Source organism: Taurulus bubalis (genome assembly GCF_910589615.1).
Source record: "Taurulus bubalis genome assembly, chromosome: 2".
NCBI lineage: Eukaryota > Metazoa > Chordata > Actinopteri > Perciformes > Cottidae > Taurulus > Taurulus bubalis.
In genome coordinates this window covers 13571065-13596072 of record NC_136590.1, presented here as the reverse complement: position 1 = coordinate 13596072, position 25008 = coordinate 13571065, and the positions used below count along the sequence as shown (strand labels likewise).

Genomic DNA, 25008 nt, shown 5'->3' with positions numbered 1-25008 from the left:
AAAAAAGCTTATGTTCTGACCTCGGGCATGTCAGCTTGTATTACTCTTCCTGCACACAACCATATCCACATATAGGACGTATTTTCTGTCTTGCTCTACAATAGTGAGATGGCCGGGTGCAGGATTATACTACCTGAGGTTCTCTTACTTTCCAAGTCTATATGTTTTCTCAGAATATTTTTAGACTACAATATTCCTGGGCTTATTATTTTTTCCTTCCATGTCTCTCTCTGACTTACTATGGTGGTTTTGCGCAGCCTCTCCTTGTCTCCTCCCCGTCCTGACACCACACTGTCCTCCAGGGCAGGGGGGTTGGTGCCCACACGGAACTTTCCAGACAAGTTGCGGTATAGGCGGCGAGCCGCGCTTGGCGAGGACAGGCTGGCCGACTTGCGGGTTGGGGCCGGCTGGTGGGCCTGGTCGCCCCTCATGGGCTGCGTCATCTTGGCAGAGTCAGCCCTGGAGGAGAGATGGATGGGTGAGAGACAGGAGGGATACTGCAAGCGAGAGAAAAGAGCGAACTATGGCCTTTTCACACAAAGCATGGGCACAGTACTTCTAAAAACCAGAGAGCTTACACCCCGAGAGAAGAACACGGCACTCAAAGACAAATGCTAAGGTTTAGATTCTGGCTCTGGAAAACAGCACCAGGAATTCATTGGGCTCAATTTGGCAAAACTGGTTTAAGCGCCAAAGCATTAGTGTCTTACATGACTCATATTGTACTATATATCAGCTCTACATATGAATTGTTGAAACACAATTAATGCCGAGTGTTGATATAACAATATGTATGGCAGAGCCTGTCCATATGGCATTTTAAAGCGGAGAAATGTCAACAGCCACAAGGTTTATATGGAGAACGTTGAACAGCTGACCAAATACTTAGTTTGCCATTTGAGCTATTTTGATTATCAGAAACAAAATGTTGACATACAAACATCTTTCATAGTGTTTCCCATTGTTATCACAACTCAGAAAATGATCTTCAACCCCCTGGGAAGGAGGTTCAAACACCTGGCTGAGAACCAGTGATCTATGGCATTGTGATACATTACACTGATCTGCCAGATGGGCACCATGCTGGCATTATCAGTTCCCAGTCACAGATGCCATATGAGTCATGCTGCACTGGTGATGCCAGCCTGGTAGCCGGTTTGCTGCTCTGTAATGTCATATCTTTCTGATTTGTTTCAAAAGATCAGCATCTCTTGCCACTGCTGTCTTGGCTTCTCTGGTATGGCGACTATGCCGCCCCTCTCCATTCTGCCATGGGAACTATGCAGATGACAGTGAGTTTCTAGGGTGAGTCTGGTACGTGGCGTTCACACACCCTTGACTGCTGAAGGAAATATCAGCAGGCGATGGTGACAGACTCTGTGACGGGTCCCAACGGACACAGGCAGGGAGATAAATGAATTCCTCAAGGACGCACTTTCAACAGCTTTCTTTCCTTCTTTCCCTCTCTCTCGTCTCTGAACATCTTGTGAACTTGTTTCCCTTCCTATTGTCTCTCCCCCTCTCTGTTTCATTGCTCTGTTCCTTCCCTTGGCTCTTGACCTTTCACTCATTGCCCTTATCTACTTGTTGCCTCTCATTTCCCTCACCATCATCTCCCGCATTTCTTTCTTCACCCGCTCCTTTGTCCCTAACGGCTCTCTTCTTACCTTGATTCTACTCTGAATCATCTTTTTATTGCAGTTTGACAATAAAAAAATATTTCTGATCTTCCATTCTAGCATTACGAACCCACTTGAAACATCCATACTCAATTCATTTTAATACCGGTTCTTGAAAAGTAAAAAGATTTCGATGTGAACTGAAAGTCAATTGAGTAAATAGGTCGTACAACCATTTTTAAGACATTTATATTTCAAAACTAAGAGATAAAGATGTTTAATATATTTGATTTGAATGGGAGCTGTGACATCTTTTGGCATTTTTCGGGAAAATTTTTCCAGGAAACAAACGTCCACAATGTGAATCCCTACAGCAGTCAACATTTGTCTTGTGACACGTTTCCTGTTCGAGTCCTTGGAAAATGCTTGCTAGTTATCAGTCACTCTAGAAAACATCATCAGTTTAATACCGCAGATGTAAATGTTGTTCTTAAAAAGCGATGGGCAGGGAGAGGTGGAGGAGAGTAAATAAAGGTTGAGTTACGTTGGTCCATCAGGCCGTTTGCCAAGAAGTATCACGAAGGCCAAAAACAGATTTGTCAAGGTGAGAACATCTGTAGGAAAAACTTTATTTATACTCCTGCTCTGCTATGGACGCATGAGCCCCCCGCCCCCCACACACAAAATCCCTGCCCCAACACATGCAGTTTGTACAACAGCTGACGGTCAGCCAACATAGTAGACTTTAAAGCAGCTCCAAGCCCCCGCAACAAGCCCTTTTTCACAGGGCCGATACACCTAAAATACCCGCGATCCCCATCCCTTCCCGCTCCGTCCCATCCATCTCCACTCCATCCCGTAATAGAGGCCTTATTTTAGACATCCTCGTGTTCCCGGCTGGGCATAACCTATTCCAGGGTTCCAGATAAAGCGCGGCAGGTATTTGGAATAATTTTTCCATGGGCCTGGCCCGGAAGATAAAACAAGAGATATATTTGTAACGCGTGTCGGTATCCCATTTCAAAGAAAAAGCCCATTGGAATCTGGCCCCGGGCTTATTGTTATTTGCCTGAGATGGAACAGACAACTTTTTTCTGTCGGCAGGATGGTGCCCTATTACTCTGTGACGACATTAGAGAGTGTGTAACATGGCGTGTGTGTCTTTACTTTCAAAGAGATGCTGCATCCTACACGTGAGACAATAATTACATTAAAAAAAGAGAGAAAACACACGACGCAATCAAACAGAATGTATCAGACAGAACGGGAATGTGGGGTGAAGAGCAATTAATACGACGATTTTAACACTAAATTACAGTCACACATTTATCCATACTGTGAGTTGATGACCCTTATGATAACGTTATACTTTTGACACCTTATCTAATCAGTGGCCATAATTGCAGTCACAATCTGTTGTCAATAAATGCTGACAGTGACCATGTCTTGTAGAGACATTTGATGGACATCAGCCTAGGTTTCCTGTGACTGATCACAATAAAAGTCACCCCATGTTTCGCTAGTGAGTGCTTTTAATGTGAACTGGCATCGATAGCAAATGTTTGGTTTTATACAGCACTGATGCGGCGTTTAGTAGAGTGCTAATGGATTACATGCATGCATCGTTTCCTGTGAATCCTTTGTGTTTAGGGGAGGCAATTTGAATCCGGAATGGCGGAGTCCACCACTTATGATTAATACTATGTAGAGAGGTAATTATAGAATGCAAATAAATTGAATATCTGTTGCTGAAAACAATGCTAGTATCAAAAAATAGGGTCTAGTACTGTTACAATAACGTGAATAAATGAGGAGAGAGTCAAAAGCTCAAAGATATCTCACATACACACACACTAAGTCTATGCCACACAATTTCCTACACTTTTACCAGGTTTGGGAAACAGGAAGCAGTTGTTCTGGGAAACCAAAGTCTCTTCCAAAAGCCAGGCTTCATGTTTGGCCCTCGATCAATCCCACATCAAATACACCCAGTCTGCAGTGAGACTGCATCAGTACCGAAAAAACAATCAACACCCCCAAACACACATACACACAGCATTCGCTTTATTAGTTGTATCGGCTTGTTTACACAAACAGCTTAGTCCTCCAGACAGTGAGTCACATGTAAACAAAGACTACAAATAAAATGCAGACAGAGTCCAGACAATTACTGCTGTAAAGTCAGATGAGGAAAAACCTCTGACTTAAGAAAATGTAAAAAACAAATAATAATTCCCACCTTGCAGAATTTCCGAGATGTTTGTGTGAGCTAAAAAGCAGCCGCAAGTATGCGCATAACAGCTCATAACAGTTTTGTACAGAGGGAAATCTCAGAAAACCTTCAAAGCAAATCTGAAAACTGAAAAAAGGCAGTAGAGTAGAAAATGTTGCTTAGTCTGATGGCTCAGTTTATGTTGCAACATATAAATTACACAATCTAAACAGTACAGGCGTGACCACACACACACACACACACACACACACACACACACACACACACACACACACACACACACGCACACACACACACACGTCGGACTCAGCTGTTAATAAGATTTGATTCCCAAATGCACATCTAAGTATCTTGGTGAGCTAACAAAGCAATGACATCATCCACAGCCATTAGACACCTGACCCATGTCATTCAGGTAAGAATGACATGACATAAAACTGAAATTACTATTTTAAATCATTTCATTGTTCGGCCCTACTGGGTAGTGCAGAAATGGGAACTTGCATGTGAGCATGTGAGCAGAAAATATGTTCTGACCAGAGCTTCTACAAATATAGATAACTTTAATCTAAACTATAAACAATAGAAAATGTCTTCACAACACCCACCCACACCAAAGCACGTTTTGTTGCAGTGGTATACCTACAGGCATGTGTGTGTGTGTGTGTGTGTGTGTGTGTGTGTGTGTGTGTGTGTGTGTGTGTGTGTGTGTGTGTGTGTGTGTGCATATGAGCATGAGCACGTACGTGCCACAGAAAGACATTACATGGACTGCTGACCAAAATAACAACGGCAGCACATATTAGGATATTTTGATAGTGAGGCACGACAATACATTTATGTTAAAGTAACTAAAGCACACAATGCAACCATGTTTAGATAACTACATAGTTATATTTGTTCCAAAGACCTTCAGAGCATGGAGCTGTGCAGAAGAAACTATTTACATCAATGCTCTTGGTCAAAACCTGTTTTAATCAGTTTAATTCTCAATTCTCTTTTCTTTCATAACACCACCTCCACTCTTGCCTATGCTCCATCTCCTTACCCAACTCCATCCTATGCTATCCCATCACGGTGTGTCACAAGGTCTCTTACTGTAGGTCAGCTGTGTGCTGACACACACACACACACACACACACACACACACAGACACACACACACACACACACACACACACACACACACACACACACACACACACACACAACCAGAATTCTCACCAGTGGCTAGTTTACTGCCGCGAGAACACATAAATCTCTGTTGTATGTTAGTGTGTGTCTAATCGTGTTTATTACACACAGGCACAAATGACCATTTATATTAGTTGGCATGTATTGTATCGTTTGTCTGCATAGTTCAAGTCCCACAAAATAAACAAAGAACTGGAGCTCAGTTGATGGGTAGAGAGAGAGAGAGAGAGAGAGAGAGAGAGAGAGAGAGAGAGAGAGAGAGAGAGAGAGAGAGAGAGATGAAGAAAAGGCAAAGAGCGGCACCAGAGGGACAGTGCTCGCAGAAAACAGGGTGGTGGGAGTCAGAGAGGCAGACAGTGAGAGGAGAAAGTTACTTGCACACACACACACACACACACACACACACACACACACACACACACACACACACACACACACACACACACACACACACACACACACACACACACACACACACACACACACAAAGTACGCTGGCTGCTCTAAATGTGGCTTGTAGAAGGAAATTCTGAAATCTGAGTCTTGGCACCAGACAGGCTGGAAGCAGGCAGGCTGCTGGACGCACAGAGGGACAGGGAGAGGGAGAGGGAAAGGGAGAGATGGGGGTATTACTAGAATTCATATAGCTATCCCCTCTGTTTGGCTCTTATCAGCTTATAGGCAGAATCAGGCCATCTATGTCAACCACTGTGACCTGCAGCCCCTCATGTAAACTAAGTTGTGATGGCAACACAACAAATGCAGACATACACACATGAAAACATACACAACCCTGTGTAGAGATTTCAGACAATCAGAGTCACCCCTTCGGCTCTTAGGGCTCATATTATATGGATGAGACTTTTGTATCAATGGTGTGCACGACTGTATTAATGTTGTGCTGCCAGTTGTGCTTTTGAATAGTGGTAGACTGCCCTCAACACAATGTACCCAATCAGCTGTTTACATGGACTGTGGTATTAAATGGTGTTCCTTTGATAGCAAGCAGCTGAGTGCTGAGAAAACATCAACCAGCCTTTTGCATCACAGGCAGCAGACAGCACAACTGATGCCAGACAGGATAAAGCTGTTGTTTACACCAGATTTACATCTCGACAATATTGTTGCACTGTGCCACCCGTTTCTGGTAATATACTGTCCACCATAGCCTCAACGTCCTTCTTTTTTGATAAGCTGCGTGTGCCGAAATCATGCTCTCCATATCACTGTTGTTCTGAGGTGATATTTATTTGCCGTTAGCTTTGTCCTCTCCCCAAAATCCCAGAACATTGGTTGACTGTGATGTGCTTAAGTCTGTGCTAAGATCCCTGGTACTCATGTTGGCGTGTTCACATCTGCTGTTAGTCACAGTTAGTCAAAAAGTAACTGAAGTGGAAAACCCTGAAGGCATTCGTTTTTTACGTATGCTTTCAATTCATACGGAGCCACTTTGAAGTGTGAGCTGTGTGTATAATTGGGGAGTCGGAACAAACTCTGGACCAGGTATAAACGCTACAGAATACTGCATGCTCCCACTGTGCTTTATCTTGCGACTATTTACAGTCCTTTTTCTATCTCCCCTTTTATCTTGTCCTCTTCTCCACACTTTCTCTCTCCTCCTTCTCCCTTGGGAGAATGGCAGAGAAAGAGTGGGCGGTCCTGTGTATGTTTAACCTTTGAAGTGGGCCCGCTGTGCCGAGCAAGGCCTGCCACCTGTTGGCTCTGTGTGTGTGCATGTGCTGTGTGTGCATGCAGAGGTAAATCTCTCTAATTTTGATGAGCAGGGACAACAGCGGAGTCACCATGGGGATATGGTGGCGGACAGCGGCCGACGTTCTCAGGAGTGGGGGCGGGTGCTTCCAAGGTGGGATCACACACACACACACACACACACACACACACACACACACACACACACACACACACACACACACACACACATACACACACACACACAGACACACACACAAACATACACACAACCCCTCCTCTGTCAGAGGCTTGGTGACACCATGTCTCCCACGGCGATCGTGGGCCCAGCCTGGGTGGCTCCAGGCCTTCTGTGTGTCTCTCAGAGTGTGTGTGTGTGTGTGTATGTGTGTGTGTGTGTCACACCAAAGGGGTCCCTGCCTGGGCCGCCATATGCCACCCACCCAGCCAGGGAGAGGGGCGGGGGCGACCCCTGGCCACTGAAGCCACCAGTTGGCCCATTCTCTCAGTCACACGCCGGCCGGGCGCCATGTTTAAAGTCCCACGGCTGTTTATCTGGGATAGGGATGGAGGGAGGTGGTTGGGTGGGGGGGGGTTTAGCCTCCTGACTTTGATAAATCCTTTGTAAAAAGGATAACGTGCATTCTCACACACAAATATGTGCGCTCCTGATTAGGATAGATGGATGGATGCTTGTGAGAGTGGAAAGAGTGGCAGCCTGCTCCTTCATGATAACACAAACTCATCTGACAAGTGTGTGTGTGTGTGTGTGTGTGTGTGTGTGTGTGTGTGTGTGTGTGTGTCTGTTGTTGGGAATTGGTAGGAGCGGGTATAGTTGTTATCAAGTATACAATGTAATTTTTTATACAATTATTAATATCTATAGGATTATTAATATATATTAATAACGGGGCACCACCCTGGGATTAAGGACCAATAACCAAAATATAAATACTTATGGTATTCCACATTTAGAGTAAACGGTGAAGGGTTGAATTCAAGCACAGACTATAGCTACCAGGTATTACAACACCTATGCACAGAATAATCACAGAAAACCGCTTCTTAAAATAGTTTATTAAAAATAGTTCATTTACTTCAACAATACTGATAAATATCAATAATATAAATCGAACTATCTTTTATACAATTATGAAAGCATACTACCTAGAAGCAATAAGCAGTCACGTGGTGAGGGGAGTGTGCGTGTATTGAAGGGGGAGAAGGGAGAAAAAGAGAGAAAAAGAGAGAAAAAGAGAGAGAAAGAGAGATGGCGGACATAGTCACATAAATGACTTTGCCGCGTCAGACTTAATGGCGACGTGGCCCTGATTATTTAAACTGAGGAATTCAGCGCACAATGGAGGCCGCGCTTAACACACCACGTGTGTATGAAATAAGCGTAACAGCGTGTGTATGTGTGTGTGTGTGTGTATGTGTGTGTGTGTGTGTGTGTGTGTGTTAGTTTGAAAGGGAAACACAAAGTAAATCCTCTCAGCAGCAGTAAAGTACAGTAAATGCAACTTTATCACACAGAAACTTGACTGGCGAACTCAGGTTTGGCAGCCTCAACATCATTGGTCATCATTGGTCATCATTGGTCATTTAAGTGAGGAAAAATCGCTACAGTCTCTCGACATTATTTGTGGTGACCGATCTGAACACGACAAAGCTCAGCATTATTAGTCACGGTGGGGCAAAAAGTCAACTGGACCAGGTAAATCTGACAAGTGCACAAGGGATAATAGCGGGAACATAGCAGATGTATCAACAACTTATCAGACAAGACACAGGTGGGCAGACGCGAGGGCCGGCTGAAAGCTGATTGGTGGAAGAAACACAAGGGAACAGAGCAAGCTGACGAGACCAATACAACAAGAAAAAAGGAGGGAAAACCATGAAGACAGGAAAGCAAGCTACCAAAGGACACAAGAGGTAGGGGATTTGTACAGTTTACTTACTACACTTAAAACAAACAAACAAGGTTACAAAGAAACACACTATGACCTATCTCTGTCCAGATGAAAGCCTGACTTGAGTTTACTTTGTTTGCGATTGACTTGTATTTCTTCGGACTTGTTCGGCTGAGTTTCTCCAGCGTGCAGATCCTCCGTATGTGGCACTTGGGAAAACAGCAAATGTTGCTCGACCAGCGAGGTGGGGACGACCGATGTTTATAGTGTATAGTGTAGGCCTCTCTCTTTGTTTCACCCCACATGGTCCAGCAGTGTGCAAAACAAAACGGGATGGTGGACATGTAGGCGATGGAAGCTCACATGCCCACAAACATTATACACATGTACACTCACACGCCCATAACTTAATACAAATTCATTCATGGTCCATTGTGACATGGCTATTTCTTATGGAAGGAGTCTAGAAACCAAAGAACAATGAGCCTCATGGACCCAAATCTGGCCCCACTCTGTAGCTTGTTCTGATGAAAAACTGAAGTTGTCCAGGTGGAGGCGGGTCATGTCATTCAGACACAGGCACGAAAAGTTTTAAATTCTGATGGCAACAATTTGAGTTAACAAAGGTTGCCGCAGAATCTTATTGGGTGAGGTAAACTGGGGAAACATTGTCAGCTGATTTCTCTGGCTGACACCAGTAAGTGAGTAAGTAAAACTCCTTGCTGGCTCTCACAGCACTTCTGACCTATTGTTGAGTACACTGACGTGGGTCTAGCGGTCTGTACTACCTGAGCTTCCTATCTCAATCTGTAAACCATTTTCTCAAGAATAGTTTTAAACCACAAACCTCATGGGTTCCCAGCCGATTTTCTCTCTGCCTCTGACCCTGAATACAACCCTCACACACACAGAGAAAGTAGGCAGAGGGGTGTAGTTTCCCCGGCTTTGGTTGTCTTTTATCAGCTTATGAGCAACACATGGAGCCTCACTCACCCTCTGACCCATTGGCTGTCTGTCTCTGCGCGCACACACACACACACACACACACACACACACACACACACACACACACACACACACACACACACACAAACACACACACAAACTGTTTTTTTGGTCTCCCATGCTCTTTATTTCCTAACCTCTCTTTCTCTTTCCAACTCCACGGTCCAGTTTTCAGAGCTCTTCGTCACTCACTCTAGCTGTCTCTCTCCATCATCTTTTCAATCTGCCATTTCATCTACTTCATTCTCAATTATTCTCACTCTCTCCCTCCTCCTCTTCTTACCTATTCTATCCTTCCCCTCCCTCTCTCTCTCTCTCTCTCTCTCTCTCTCTCTCTCTCTCTCTCTCTCTCTCTCTCTGCCCTCCATCCCAACCCCCTGTCTCTCTGTGTGCTGAGTTGAGGTTTGGAGTGGAAACCAGAGTATCAAGTAGGAGACACACAGGACAAGAGGGAGCCAGCCTCATAAATCTCCCTTAGTGCGGCCCATAGCACCCAGAGTCAAGAAGACACTTTGTGAGTGTGTGGACCTACAGTATATTGGGAAGGTGCATGCATGTCTGCAGTGTGCACATACGTTTTTATGTATATGAGTGCCTTTGTGTACTTGATCTACTTCATTTGTGTGAGTGTGTAATGTGTCTGTGTTTGTTTACGGGTATGTGTGTGTGTGAGAGAAAGAACACCAAAAGGCCTATCCAAAAGCTGAGAAGGAAGCAGAAATGCTGTTCTCTTGTGTGGACTGGAATCTATAGTCTCTCATCTCGCCAATAGCTCGGTCTCAACAAATTAATATTACAGGCCAAGAAGCAGTTGAAGTCCAATCTCAGCAGTACAGCTGAAACAGCGCAAATAAACAGTTTTTTTTCTGAAGAAACATCTTCCCCATATATATGTAGAGAAAGGATTTGTCAATAAAAACGTATTTCAATTAGCGTCTTCGTCATGGAGCTACTTAAAAATAGATGAGAAAACAATCTCACCACAAAGTCTATTTAGTACCGTTGCTGTTGTAAAGCTTTAGATCATTAACATGGTTTCCAGTGACTTCTAGTCCATGTTGGCTTAAAAAAAGGCATTAATTCAAGTCTTGGGGCTGAAAATAAGACTGAAAGCTACTGATGAAAATTAATGGTAGATATTTTTGGTGATAAAATAAGCAACACCTGCACTCTGACAAGAAATTCTGATTTCTAATAGCCTTTTTGCATGTGATGTGTGTATATATAGCATATAACTACGCAACTTATAATCTATTTTCAGTGAAACTGTGAAAAATGTAAAAACAAAATTGCATCTTATCTTGAACTATATTTTACTCAAATACAGTTTAACACCATTATATGTATATGTCTGTCAAAGCTTCTTGGTGTTATTCTAAGAATAATGTAATTGTAATGCAGCCAGCACGCAGAAGTAAAACATTATGACATTCCAGCACAAGCAGGGATCAGTTTCCCGCTGTCGTGATCTTTAACTGGGTGTTCTGAGCAGAATGTCTAAAAAGAAAAATTATAGGGCTCTATAACCTCCTCTTTTGCCCCTCTTGTTTGAACTGACAGCTCTCGGCCTCAGAAGAAAGGAGAACAATCGAAAGGATGAAAGGAGGATGAAAAAGAAAGACTGGGGAATATTAAATCAAATTACAACCAACTAAAACCACTTTACACCCGGGCCCCTTGAGAATTGCCCTCTTTTTTTTTCCCACAAAGACTTTGGTGATTTCTCCGTGTTCTTTTTTATTCCCTTTTTGCTCAATTCATAAGGATTAGCACTCGGTAACCCCCATTCCCCCTTTACACCCCCAACTCAACACAGTCCTAACTATTGCAATGTGTGTTTGCTCATGTGTGTGTGTGAGCATGAATATCAAGGAGAGAATCAGACATGCAGACACTTGGTGTGTGTGTGTGTGTGTGTGTGTGTGTGTGTGTGTGTGTGTGTGTTTGTTTGAGTGTGTGTAAATATATCAGCTACGGGAAGGGGAGGCTGGTTTCTCTCCTGGCATCAAAATTAGGACGTCAACCTGAGAGTGCTGTCAGCTCCGAGCTATCCCTGAAGACAGGGTGGCACCAGGCAGAGCAGAGGGGCCTTCAGGGGATGTAGAGGGTTTAAACTCTCCATTGCATACTGCATAACCACACACATCACAAAATAATACTCACTGGTATGGCACTAACTTCAAATTTAATTTTTTCATTTATTTATAAAGTGGATATGGTTTGAGTGCCGATTGCTAGTACACGTTGATATTTAAGTACTTATGTATAGAGTTTCCTCTCCAGGCGTACTGCGGGGGAACTGTTAAGGGAAATAAAAACTGCTTGGCCGACATACATGGTTGCCTCTACATTGTACTCAGGAGTTTTGGCAAAGGGCTGGAACTGCCTCTCTGTCACTATGAGAGGATATGGAAATAAAGACTTATTTACTGTTCCTGTGCTGGAACAGAACCAGTGTCCCTTTATAGCCCCAGTATTGACTCTCAAACTCTACTGGATGTCTCCCGAGTTTACGTCATGCACGGGAAACACGGCATTAATTATAACCGGCAGTGGGAAACCGACCTATAGGCCGAGTGTATTAGTTTAGATATTTAACGTAATGTTCTCATCATGCAAACACTTATCTTATTGACATGTAGTATCAGATGCTGGCTAAGGTAAAATGGAAAAGGTTCTCAAATGGCTTCTCGGGAACCGGAAGTAAAAATTGCTTTTTATTCAGGACTATCGAACCTCACACCATTTTTACCCAAAGACGTCACAGATCCAGATTGTAATTATTCATACTAATGGTTTCCTGGAGAAAACCCTCCCCAAAAAAGAAAATCAATATTTTTTCAGCAATCTTAAGAGGGAGAAAATACCCTCTTATTTCCCCGCTAGCGCTCCCTCTCACCCCCTCCTTCTACTCTATTCTCCACCCATACTCTAGAGGCCATTTACTATGATTACCAATAACAATAACACTCCCATTATCTTTTATTATCGCATTTTCCCAAAGCCCTGCCAGCTCTCATGGACTTTGATAAAGCTACAAAGCGGCTCCTGTTTCAAGCTCGTATATGGGCTGTCTTGGCTAGGAATTCCCTTAATAGTCGCAGTTTGTTTGGGTATCTGACTTGAATCGACATAAACGGCAATGGTCCACTAAATAGATAGTAAAGTGTTGAGCCACCTGAGACTGGTTTACTGCGGAGGGTTGCTGGTTTCCAGCTTGGTATTTAATATAATCCTTGTGTAACTTTACACTTACAAGTTTTGATTTAAAGTGTGAAAAGAGGGGGGCAATGTGCAGATAAACATTTAGCCTGAATTAAAAAGTGTGTATTGGTAGATAACGCTACATTTACATATTTCCCTTTCATTAGAGACAAATACATTACAGCGCTTTTACAGCCTCTGTGACAGGAAACAGATGACTCACTGAACAGTACTTAGATAACAGGTATTTTTTTTACTAAAGCTCTATCTCAACCGTACTCTACTTTCTCAGCATATGATATTCACAAAATTAATCACAGCCCATGAATGAGTCACAGAATGGGAATGTCTCATGGCAAACTAGCCTTGATATTTCTACCTGAACACTTAGCCGGGCCTCGTGGCATTTAACAATCACATTCCAATAAAATATATTTGACGAGTACACTACTTGGAAAAAACATGTCTCTGTGATAACAATTACTTGTTAGCAAATCAATAATACAGATTCCTTGGACAGACTACAGGAAGTGCTGGAAGTGTCGAAGAATTCAAAAAATGCAACTGATTCAAGGGTTTTCAAGACGCTACTAGCACACGTGTTTCCTGTCGACCATGTTGATGACTGTGCATTCCAGAAAAGCCTGGCTGGTCTTGTCAGGAGCTGGACCGACCTTGTTTCACCTCCCAGTAGCATGACTCAGCCCTCAACCTTGAGTCTCTCCTCCTGGGGTCCCTTGTTTATTATGTCACAAAAGACCAGTCACACTCCTGTAACGGCGCCTCGCCGCGGAGAAAGTCAGAATCCAGCTGTAGCCGAGCCCCCCTCATCCCTCTCGTAAATGAGCATGTCCAATCTACCCACTGTGTTTCATTAAAACCAGACTACATCAATCAGGGCCTGAACTTTAAAGGCCAGGTCCCCTCTCCAGCAACATGGGAGAAAAACACGAAGCTGTTAAAGTAAAGGACCTCACACTGCACATACACTCCAACGCGCATACATTTAACACCACATTTCTGCTGGTGGACCACACATCGCACCTCCAGTCCGAGACCACGCGGTAGGTCTCATAAGGCCGACAAAAGACCTCGTAAGACCTCACACCGGGCCCTAGCATGATTCGATGGGACCTCAGAGAATCCCCCACCTGTAGCTCCACAAACCGCAAAGTAACTCCACTGAATAGCTACTGTAGTCCCCGCGCAGCAATTAGAAGCCTGGAAACTGTTTAGACCCGTGACTGTTTGGACATTTTTTACTTGACAAAATTAAGTGCAAAGGAAGTTTAAGATCCGCTTTAACCTGGGGCTATTTTCCCAATGGTGAGAGAAGTATAAAGGAAGAGCCAAGAATACATAGCAGGAAGCTCAGGGGGGATGCCAGACGGACAGACGGCAGGATGGATGGGTAGATAAATGAGTGGAGGCCGTGCAACAAGAAGGGAGACTGGGAAGGAGTCCCATGGGTGGGGAAGGGAAGGCAGCCTCTGGATGGAAAGCTTTCAAACTCCTTTCATCGGCTGCCTGAGGATTGGAGCGTTACAAGAGCAAGATGAGCCGGCGCCACTGGAGCTGCTTGGCGTTCTTCAACGAAACCCAGACGCAGAGTCAGAGCAGAACCCTATCACCACTCCTCCCACTCTCTGCACCCTGCCCCAAACACCAGCCGCCCAATCCTCATCAACGTCAGCCTTGATACACGAACAAATCAGAGCAAGGCCCGTTTTCACTTTCAAAGATTCAAATCAAAATCCTGCTTCTTCGTCTTTTCTAATCTTCACTATCTAAGAAGTAGTGAAGGCCGAGCACACGATCACAGCCTCAGGGATCATGAACACATTTGATTTAGCAGATTGAGAGATGGTCTTTGGTCTTACCAGTCCACACTGAGCGATCGTCTCCTGTAGGATGGAGGCCTGTCCGTGGAAGTCTTCTCTGCTTTGGCCACACGCTCTTTGAGGGACAGACGATGGGTAAATTTGGAGATCCCCGACTCTGACCTTGGGGACAGAACAAAAATAAACACATCAGAAGACAAATAAGACTCTATGGACGGGTTTAGACATGGCCATTGCGTGGGCAATCTTTGACATACCTACTGTCCTTTATACATTCTTGCATGGAAGTTCAGGAGCCAATAATATCAGTGCCTTTTTTTCAGTAAAATAATTGCTAATAAGAAATCACACAGGGGACCGATATTCATACTGTGGGTTTATCATCTACAGGACTAATTAAATGATCTGCCAAAAACAAAACATGTTCAGCCAAGGTGAAATGATGCTGGAGAACACAAATGTCTCAGTAAAATGGATTCCCTTATGTCTAAAACTAAAGGCAAGGCAAGGCAAGGCAAACTCAACTAAACTCTGTTTTGCAGAAATCCCAATACTCAACGGACATGCAGTCCATGAAGTTGATAAACAGTGTACAAATGCTGCAGTTCCCAGAGGAAACATTAGGTTTCAGGGAAAGCCGCATACTTCCTGCCTAATTTTCTCCAAATCTTTTTCACAGAAAAAAAAGTGAAGTCACACACATTTTAATCTCCTCTACTGGGCTGCCAATGTCCCAGCTCAACTTTTCATTCAAAATTAAAAACAGGAAATGTAATATTTCTTCCATTCCACATTTGATGAGACTCAGCATTGCAATATTGCTGTGGTAGCAGTGGAGACTAATCAAAACGCAATAATATTCACAGTCACAGAGGAACATTGCTGGAGCACAGAAGTGAAAAGATCCACAAGATGTTTTAAGCAAAGGTTTATATAAATGTAGACAAAGTGAATACAAATATGTAGATAACTTTAAGGTAAGTCAAAGGACCGTAGGGGAAAAACTAAAAATGAAAAATGCATAATTTAAGGAATTCCCTTCTAGTATTACCATGAATACTTTTTTCAAAATAATACAGAAAACGATGCCCGAGCATGGTGCGGCATTCTTTGCTCACCTAATCTAACACACATGCTGTTTCCATTTCATTATGAAATGATAAAACATCCCTAATAGTGACTCATACGTACTCACACACATACATAGACGTCCTCTCAACCCGAGCCAAAAAGTGTTTTAGTCTCCATGGCGAGCACGGTTGGAGACATGCTGCAGGGATGGCTGGGTTGAAGAGAGCACAGACTACCGGGGTGCACCCTGCCACTCAAAAACAAAGCTTGTGTCTGCCATCGCTGTCGTTAGTTTATGTAAGATGCTGCAGAAATAGCATTTCACATGAGGCTTTGATAAAACAGGATTGATGAAATCGTACACAATAGTTCATGCGGTTACTTTGATTACTGAACAGTGACATGGATAAATGACAGTGTGGCGATGCGTCCTGATTCACCTAACTCAATTGCCAAGTTGGCATAATGTCACATGCTCATTTCTTTGCATTGATTCATGACCTTGGATGAGTGAATCATACGTTCTTGGCCAGAAGAGGGTTTTGCTTCATAAAGTGGACAGAAGGTCTGAGTGCCCTGTCAAGTCTACGGGAGACGGATCAGATCTGGGAGAATGATCCAACTGGATAGAGACCTTTCTCGCATCACAGACTTGTAAACGTTCCCACAGGTGTGAATAAAAGATGGCTATGACCTTGGACAGCAAAGTGAACCCCTTTTTAAAGGTATAGATCCATGCCAGCTGGACTGGCTGCTCCCTTGCCTGGAACACTTTCGGCTCTTTTACAAACTGATGTAAAAACAAACGTCACATAATAAGATTGCTTCATTGCAAACATTTGATTCCATCCCTCTCTCAAAAACGGCAGAATCCACATCCTTGACCGTTGTCATAAATTAAAGCAACAAACTGAAAGGCAAACAAGAATAACCGCCATCACAAACCTTGGAAGTTACAGTTTTTATTCATGTTTGTCCAAAATGTCATCACTTCATAATTGTATGCTATTAAACATGCGTGTGAATTGTTAAAATTAGCGTAATAATTAGTGAGTAAAAGCCAAATATGTGTTTAGTGAGATCGCAGTGACCTTGACCTTTGACCACCAAAAATAAATCAGTCCATCCATGGGCATTCCTGAGATATCCTCTTCACGAGAACGAGACGTACGGACAACCCGATAACGTTAACGACGTGGCTGTTGCCAGCTCGCAGACATAAAAAGGGACAAATTAAGAGAATATATACAAATATAAATATGTACATATACCCAGACCATTTACCTAATGATCCTTGGCAGGGTTACACTTTCACGTGGTCGTATTAATGCGAGTGCATGATGATGATCATTATGGAGCAGGCACATCAGCCACCGTCTATCCCGCCTCCGCCTCCAGAGTCTCAAAAGTCATCTTGACAAGTGATCGGATGGAGGGTCGAGCTCGTCGGAGCCCTGTGCTTGAGGACCACATCTGTGCATGCGGAGTGGAAATGCTGCTTCGCGAGGAAGCTTTTCTGCTCACTGTGAGCTGAAGTGCCACACACGTTTTGCTGGTCACACTCGTATTCTTGCTTCGTCACGGTGCATTTTGTTCGTACGCCCTCTGGCGTTTCAGAGAATACTGCAACGGACAGCGTGACGAGCATAAACGCCATGTGAGAAATTGCGCGCCAACTGCGGAAGGCTTGCAGCACAGTGCCACGCGTGGGTTAGGACAACACTTTAGCCTGGAGCACTGAAGGGCACAGAATCAACACTTTACAATGAATATTTTTAAGAAAAGCTTTTCTCTCTATATTGAATCGGGGCACATTTTATTCTTGTTTCCTATTCTCTCATGCTACAACAACTGATTCCTCGTGAGGCCAGCTGTTGCACTATAAAGACGATGAGATAAGCTGAGATGAAAATACACAAGTTCTCATTCAAAATGACCTCATGCTATGGCTTATCTAGTAGAACAATTCCCCGGTCCTACTGCCTTCGTTCCCACTCCTACACCCTCAACTACTGTTTCCTGACCCTGCGCCAGCTTCTCCAAAGAGTTGGTTGACCTCGAAGACAAAGAGGCATATTTTCCTGTATGAATCACACAAATGGGGTGTGGGATTTTAGTCAGATGGCAGAGCAACCTCTAATTGACGGTATTAAGTTAGGCTGGGCTTCTTCTTCAAGGGCTTCTAATTAAATTAGTAGCACTGCTCTGCGCATGCCAGCTACTGACAACCATTGATGCTAATGCCCCTTTCCATAAACTGTATAATTCACAGAAAATCTGAATCATAAATAGACTACAGTGGGGATTGGTTTAGATCATCATCAGTTGTTAATAATTACCTTTGTTTACATAGAGCCACAATCGTTGGCCCTTGCCCAATAGTTACATTAAAAGTTGCCTGTAAAACTTCAAACAAACTTTTGGATCAAACGCATGACACAACATGACCATAGGATAATGACTTCAATGCCATGAAAACACATAGGATCATGACTTCAAAGACATGGGGGCCAGTGGACATAGAAGAGGACTCAGGGAATCCCTTTGAGGGGTTTAGAGGAAAAATGGACATGTGAAGCAGGTGGGTCTCAGAGGAGGGGATCTGCTGGCAACTGGCTGCCTCTTGGCTCCCTGAGAGCCTCGACCCCTGGCTCCGCCGCATGCAGCTGTCCCCGATAACATCATCACAGCAGACCCACTGTGATGATGCAATCCCCTTGGAGACCCACTCAGGATATCCCAGTCATTATCCTCTCATCAGATATACATTTTGTCTTTCATTTTCCTGGTGTTGATTACAGTTTATAAAATCTGTGATTGATTGCTTTTCCTTCTAGAACTGAGGCTATAATGTGACCTTCAAGCCACGTTGTGCTAAACACACACAACGATTTAAGCTTTTAACCTATAGCACAAGCCCAACACTGTTTACATAGGAGTCAGACAGTGCTTAGGCACCTGCCAGAATGCCCTGTCCTCTTAGAAGAAAAGTCCCACAAAGCCTATGTAGGCATACCTGTATGTGTCAACCCCATGTCCTTTACCATCTCACCCTTCAGCCACGTTGACCTTTTCTCTGTGAACACAGACAAAGGCCATAAAGTGGTTTCAGACCACATGCAGAACGGATGGCGAAGGCTTGGTTAGCGTTGCTTCACAGCAGGACGTGCACACAATGTACAGCAGCTCTGCAGTGGAAGCGCCCCAATTCCATCGCTTTTCTATTCGCCTCTAATGTACGAAGCGGGTGATTATAGAAAAACTATGTAAAAAAAACAACAACATTGAATTAATGTATTTACGCATTTGATCCCCTCACTTCTAATTGAGAACTTATCTTTATTATTAATTTCACATGAGCTCATTTTACTGGAATCTGCCTGAGACATTTTCGTTTCTTGGCGAAACGTCTCGACAACTATTGGATGGATTTTCATGATATTTGGAGCAGATATCCATGGTGCCCAAAAGGAAATGTTAGCACGCTAACTTACTAAACCTACTGTACATGGTATGTTGGCTCCATCATTGTTAACATATTTGCATGCTGACATTAGCATTTAGCTCATGACACGACTGTTTAAACTTTAAATATGCTCTACAAGTAATAACAACAATTTTATTATGATTAAAAAAAGACTGCATCGTATATGTTTTAAATTGGTTAATTCCAGATGATTCTTTATTTTATACTGTATGTATCATAACATACCCCTTATATAGTCCCAGTGACTACAAGATACAATAACTGTTACTAATAAATCCATCCAATGTGAAAGCCCACCGCTGCCTCACTGCAATGTGACTTAAGATTATGATCTTGCCAGCATTAGTAACTTTCCCCAATCCTGCAGCACAAGAGTGCTTTTGTCAGCACTGAAAGGCTTGTGTGGCGATACGGAGAAAATGTTGACCTACGCTTACACACACACACACACACACGCACACACGCACACACACACACACACACACACACACACACACACACACACACACACACACACACACACACATTTTTCACACTGTCACTCTAAGGATCGCTTTCTTGAAAACAGCTCACCTAATGTCACTTACCCTCTCTGTACTGTTGCCATGGCAGCAATTAACTGTTCAGGGGTATTCATGTGCACAACAAATTCTGCTAAAGAACTCATTGTTCATGCTCACAGTACACAAAGCTATCGACTGAGCACTTTGACCCCCGCTCATAGCCTCAGTAGCCCAATACTATTTGAGAGCAGAGTTAGGACTGCGTGGAATTCTAGCAAAAACCATCACAACCAAAAGCTGTGGAACAGTGAGCTACATAAGCTGTACACTGTTGCTAAATAAGCAATATTTATGAAGTATGCTTACATATTAACAAGCCTTACTCTACATTCTATGTGATCCTTATTTGAATTCTAAATGTTTGAAGACCCTTGTTGGTTGGAGCTATACATTGTCTTCTAATGAATAATATTATTCTTTAAAACAGTGGTTCTCAAATGGGGGCACGTGTACCCATGGGGGGGGGGTAGGGGGGGGGGGGGGAGGCACTCCAGGGGGTACGTGAGATTTTTTTAAAAATATATTTAAAATGAGCAAAAAAAACTTTACAAATATTTATTTAATAAATATTCAATAAAATATAAGTGTAAGTTCATAAACTGAAGTTTATACATTCTATTTGAAATCAGACATTGATGGCACAGCGCTGTGTATTACATCTTTTTTTCAACCAAAAATGCTTTGCATTGGTCAGGGGGTACAAAATAAAACTTATTTCACATCGGGTACATTACTGAAAAAAGGTTGAGAACCACTGCTTTAAAACTATGTTTTGCATTACCGCCCTCATGATACCATTCATTAAATTACATTTTTTGAAAAAATGGACAAGCATGCTCAGCAAAGCTTCACAGTTAATAAAGAGGGTTTTGTGTTAGATGTGTGTATAAAGGGACCCCACTGAAACCAGCAGAATGCAATGCATTACACAATCTACGTGGTCTGTCTGAGGCTGGGCTGCCCTCAACCACAGATCTTATTTCAGATTACTAAGGCGCAGACAGGATAGTAAATCACAAGCGGGACAGACAAATACCTGACCCTGTTTCAGCAATTATGGGCAATGGCTGCCTACCTAAAACAACTATTTTGGAAAGGAGGAAAAACAAAGCGCTCAGATTTCTTTCATCTCTGTCTCCTGCTATGGCTTCTTGTCCGTGCCAATGGAAGTCTAATTCGGCACAAGGAATGTGGGCACCCACCCATATAACAGATACATGCAAATTAAATGGATGCAAGCACACATGGTTGCTGGCGTGTGCACGCACAAATACACAAACACAGTTTAATTCAGGAACATACCCCTCAATGTGTTTCATTAGGCAAACAAAAAGGCTTTCAGTGGTCCAATCATAAAAGCACGCAGCCAAGCTATGAACATTGCTAATTAAAATCTGCTCAAAGAAAGCCTTGTTTTCCATTCACCATCTCATCCAAACCCATGTCTGTGTGTACGTCTCTCTATGTGGTGGAGGCTGCTTTTATTTTACTTGGACTGAGGCCTCACCAATAAAACACACTGATATTCCTTCAAGCTAACAAGCTTATCCGTCAGTTGTGATTCGATTACACTACATTATCTGAATTGCTCAAAGCATGACGTATAATCGCTGGTGGCAGCGGGGGTCAATAAATGAGAAGCAATATCGTAGCAGTCTGTTGCATAATACCTGACACCCTCTGGGGTCTAATGAATTAGACGGGCTTCTTATTACAATTGCCTGAAAAAAGATTGCCTGAAATAATGCATCAAAATTATATAATGCGTGACACACAGCAAATATGTTGATGAGAAGGATAATTCTTCTGGCAGCCACATGGGTCCAAAAGAGAAGGGAGGCATTTAACAGCCGCCTTGACAAACACATCTTTACAATAACTGCCAAAACTTCAAGTGCTAATGATCTAATCTTAAAGCTACGTGCCAGAGGAAGGGACTCTGTTATCATACGCAGATATTCTCATATGCTGCCCATACACCCACGACGGTAAACAGAGATATTTCCATCTCGGCTCCTTTCCCTCCATCCCCTCAATTGCACGTCTCTGAGTCACACTCACACTTTCATCTTCTTTTTTTTCTCTCCCCTATATTACGACGCTCTCGCTCGCTCTGGTTTTCCACGGAATCGGCACATAAAGGATTTGTCAGGGAGACAAAAATGAGGGAGGAATTCAATGCCTTTTTCTCACTTTTGGTTGGCTCCCTGTGGTGTTGGGCCTCTGTGTCCCCCTCTGCGTTTGATGTGTGCCATGAGGCTGACTCAACACAGTGAGATATACAGATGATGGATCTGCAGTCAAATTAATCTTGAATTGAGCTGACAAGCGCATTGGAAGCCAGACAACTGTTAAAGGCTGTTGCTGGAGTACCATAGAGGGGAGGAGCAGAGCAAGTCTTCTCTTTCCATTTGCTTTCGGTTTGCTGGGATGAGATAATAATGTAATTTGGAGGAAACTGATCTGGGGTCATTTAATAGCTATCACATTGGATAGATGTGGTAACACCCAATTCAACATACACCAGTTGTATTCAATATAATGCCAGCAGACATGTATGAGCACAGTAAGACACTCACACTATCAGTTAGATCCCAAGTCCAAGGTGAGCAGACGCATTACATCTGATGTATTAGTGGGCCACAATCCAGGAAAGACATACAGTAATATAATACAGCTCAAGTGTTCGGGGAGCTGGATTTATCTGATGGGACCTGAAAGGCTTGCCACTGATGTTAGAAAGCGACACAAACATGACAACAGTCACGTACCATCAAATGACATTGTAGCACATTAATTCTGCACAGAATCTCATAACGCTCCACACAATCTCCTCATAAAACTGCACATAAGTCTCCAGCTGGTCTCCTCTAGGACACAGAAAAGCTGATAAAACCCTGTGGAGCCGGGATCTTAACCCCCTGTATCGGAACACTCAGTATTGCAGCGCGGCTGCCGGCCTGTAAGGGTTCATGGCCCACTGCCACGAGCAGCTAAATGGTAAACAATAGGCAAAGGAGTGAACGGGAGAGTGTGCATGTGTTCCAGTCGGTGTTCGTCTCTTTGCAATTTCCGGTAAATATGCTATAATTTAAGTGGATGAGTCTGAAAAGCTGATGTGAGTCCATGGTTGTGGCTCTGTGTGTGCTACACATGTTTTTTAGAGGCCTGGCCTGGTGGAGGTGGACATCACTCTGGTATTATGTGTATGGTCTTGAAGCAGCTTTAAACATACACACACACAAAGGACAACCCACTTTGCCCCCATCCAGCCACAATTGAGCACGGCGTCGAGATTCCAATCAGGGTTGTGCCAGCAGACTGAGGGGATTATTTATGCTGGAAAGGAGAAGGGAACCTCGAGGAGGGAGAGAGATGTGTGCTCGCTTTCCTGCATTTCTATATTTGTGAGAACCCAGGTCTATCTTGAGGATAGAGAGCTGAGCAAAATCTTCGAGAGTAAACATTTGTCCAGTTAATGAGCTAATTTACAGTTGAAGCTTCGGTTTATGGTTTAAGTTACGAGGATAAGGTAGAGGAGAAGAGAAGGCTAGTGTTGGGCATAGGAGGAGGGAAACACATTCACATCCACACAAACAAATACCCCTTTGAGACAGACGACATGACGTGGGCTGGACCAGCGTTGGCGATCGATCTGAATGAGTCAATGTGCATCATGCAACCTGGCTCCACGACCCGGTGCTCTTGGTTGTTTGGAAACTGCTCGGCTTTAGTGAGCAGGCGTTTATATCGAGGATGAGAGTTGAAACTTAGGTTATTGTGGTTTAAACATTTAAGAGACTATTCAATTGGTCCAAAAAAAAAAGGTTCTTTGTGTAATCAGCGTGGGAGATTTAAAACATACATCCCACTCGCCTCTGGTCTTACAACCTGATAGGCTTGGGGCTCCTGTAATGGGAATTCAGAAATACAGGGAGTGTAGAACCTTGAGTCGGCCACCATTGTGGTTACTGAGCACCAGTGCCAGTAATATCTTGTTGTGAGGTTAAGTGAAGGACAATTCTGTGGGGTCGCCTGGTGAGAAAGAAACAGCAAAATTCAAAATGTCCACGAGTGACCATAAAATGGTGCTTGCGGTTGAAATGCTGAGTTGGCTTGTTTGTACCAAAAGCAGTTTAATCCTGAAATCATATTTGTACAACTGTGAGCCAGCAGACTATGAGCATCCAAAGTGTTGAGCTGTTTTTGGGAAAGCTGATCGAATTTTGATGTGTGGTTTCAAATGTGGAGGCAGATGTTTGGTTAAAGGATTCAACTTGTTGAGCAACATAATAGAACGATCCTTTCCCTGAGAACTCCCTCAGGTAATGCAGTTGTGAGAATGGAGTGTTTGTGTATTACGTTGTTACGTGTGTGTGTGTGTGTGTGTGTGTGTGTGTGTGTGTGTGTGTGCGTGTGCGTGTGCGTGCGTGTTCTTGTATCTAAAGCCAGAATGGAAAAGGCTATGCACTGCTGGAGTGGCAGTGAGCATAGCAAGTACTCCAAATTAAGCTCGCTTTCTTCCTTTTGCATTTCTATCTCTCTCTCACACACACACACACACACACACACACACACACACACACACACACACACACACACACACACACAACTCATGGCCAGGATGCCTTACCAAAACAATGGCTGTCTCTGCCCGCTCAGTTCTTTGGCCTGGCAGCCTGCTCTTGGGGTGTTCTCAAACAACCCACCATTGCTGCAGCCAAACCACATCAAATAAGCACACACATACCGCACACAGAGACACACACACACACACACACACACACACACACACACACACACACACACACACACACACACACAAAGGGCTAAATGCTAATAATAATCACACGATTATAGACTCTTCATATTTGTGAAATGCACACTGGATCAACAGTTTGGGTACGAACACACTTTGCTGTTGAGAACATGTGTGCGCACATACACACTAGATGAACTGTACAAATAGTCACACACTCAGCCAGCGGCAGTCTCCTACGTCCCGCTGAGTTAACTCCCTCTCCCACCACCAATACCACTATTGTAAATACTCCTCAATATGTATTTACACTGGGATTTCAAAACCCTGTGAAAAAAAACGAGGTGAAAAGAAAAAAGGTTGGAAAAATGAAGGAATGTGTTTCACGTAGGTCAGACAGCGGGAACCCT

General features: G+C 43.5%; 1 protein-coding gene across 1 annotated transcript in view; it reads right to left on the bottom strand.

The window, feature by feature from the left end:
• Window positions 1-25008, bottom strand: part of ankfn1b (ankyrin repeat and fibronectin type III domain containing 1b) — a gene marked incomplete at both ends in the record, with an annotated part of 101516 nt that overhangs the window by 18317 nt on the left and 58191 nt on the right. The window contains 2 exons of the mRNA XM_079234185.1: window positions 240-459; window positions 14758-14880. Coding sequence (XP_079090311.1) covers window positions 240-459; window positions 14758-14880 — 343 coding nt within the window. The remainder of the gene's footprint in view (window positions 1-239; window positions 460-14757; window positions 14881-25008) is intronic.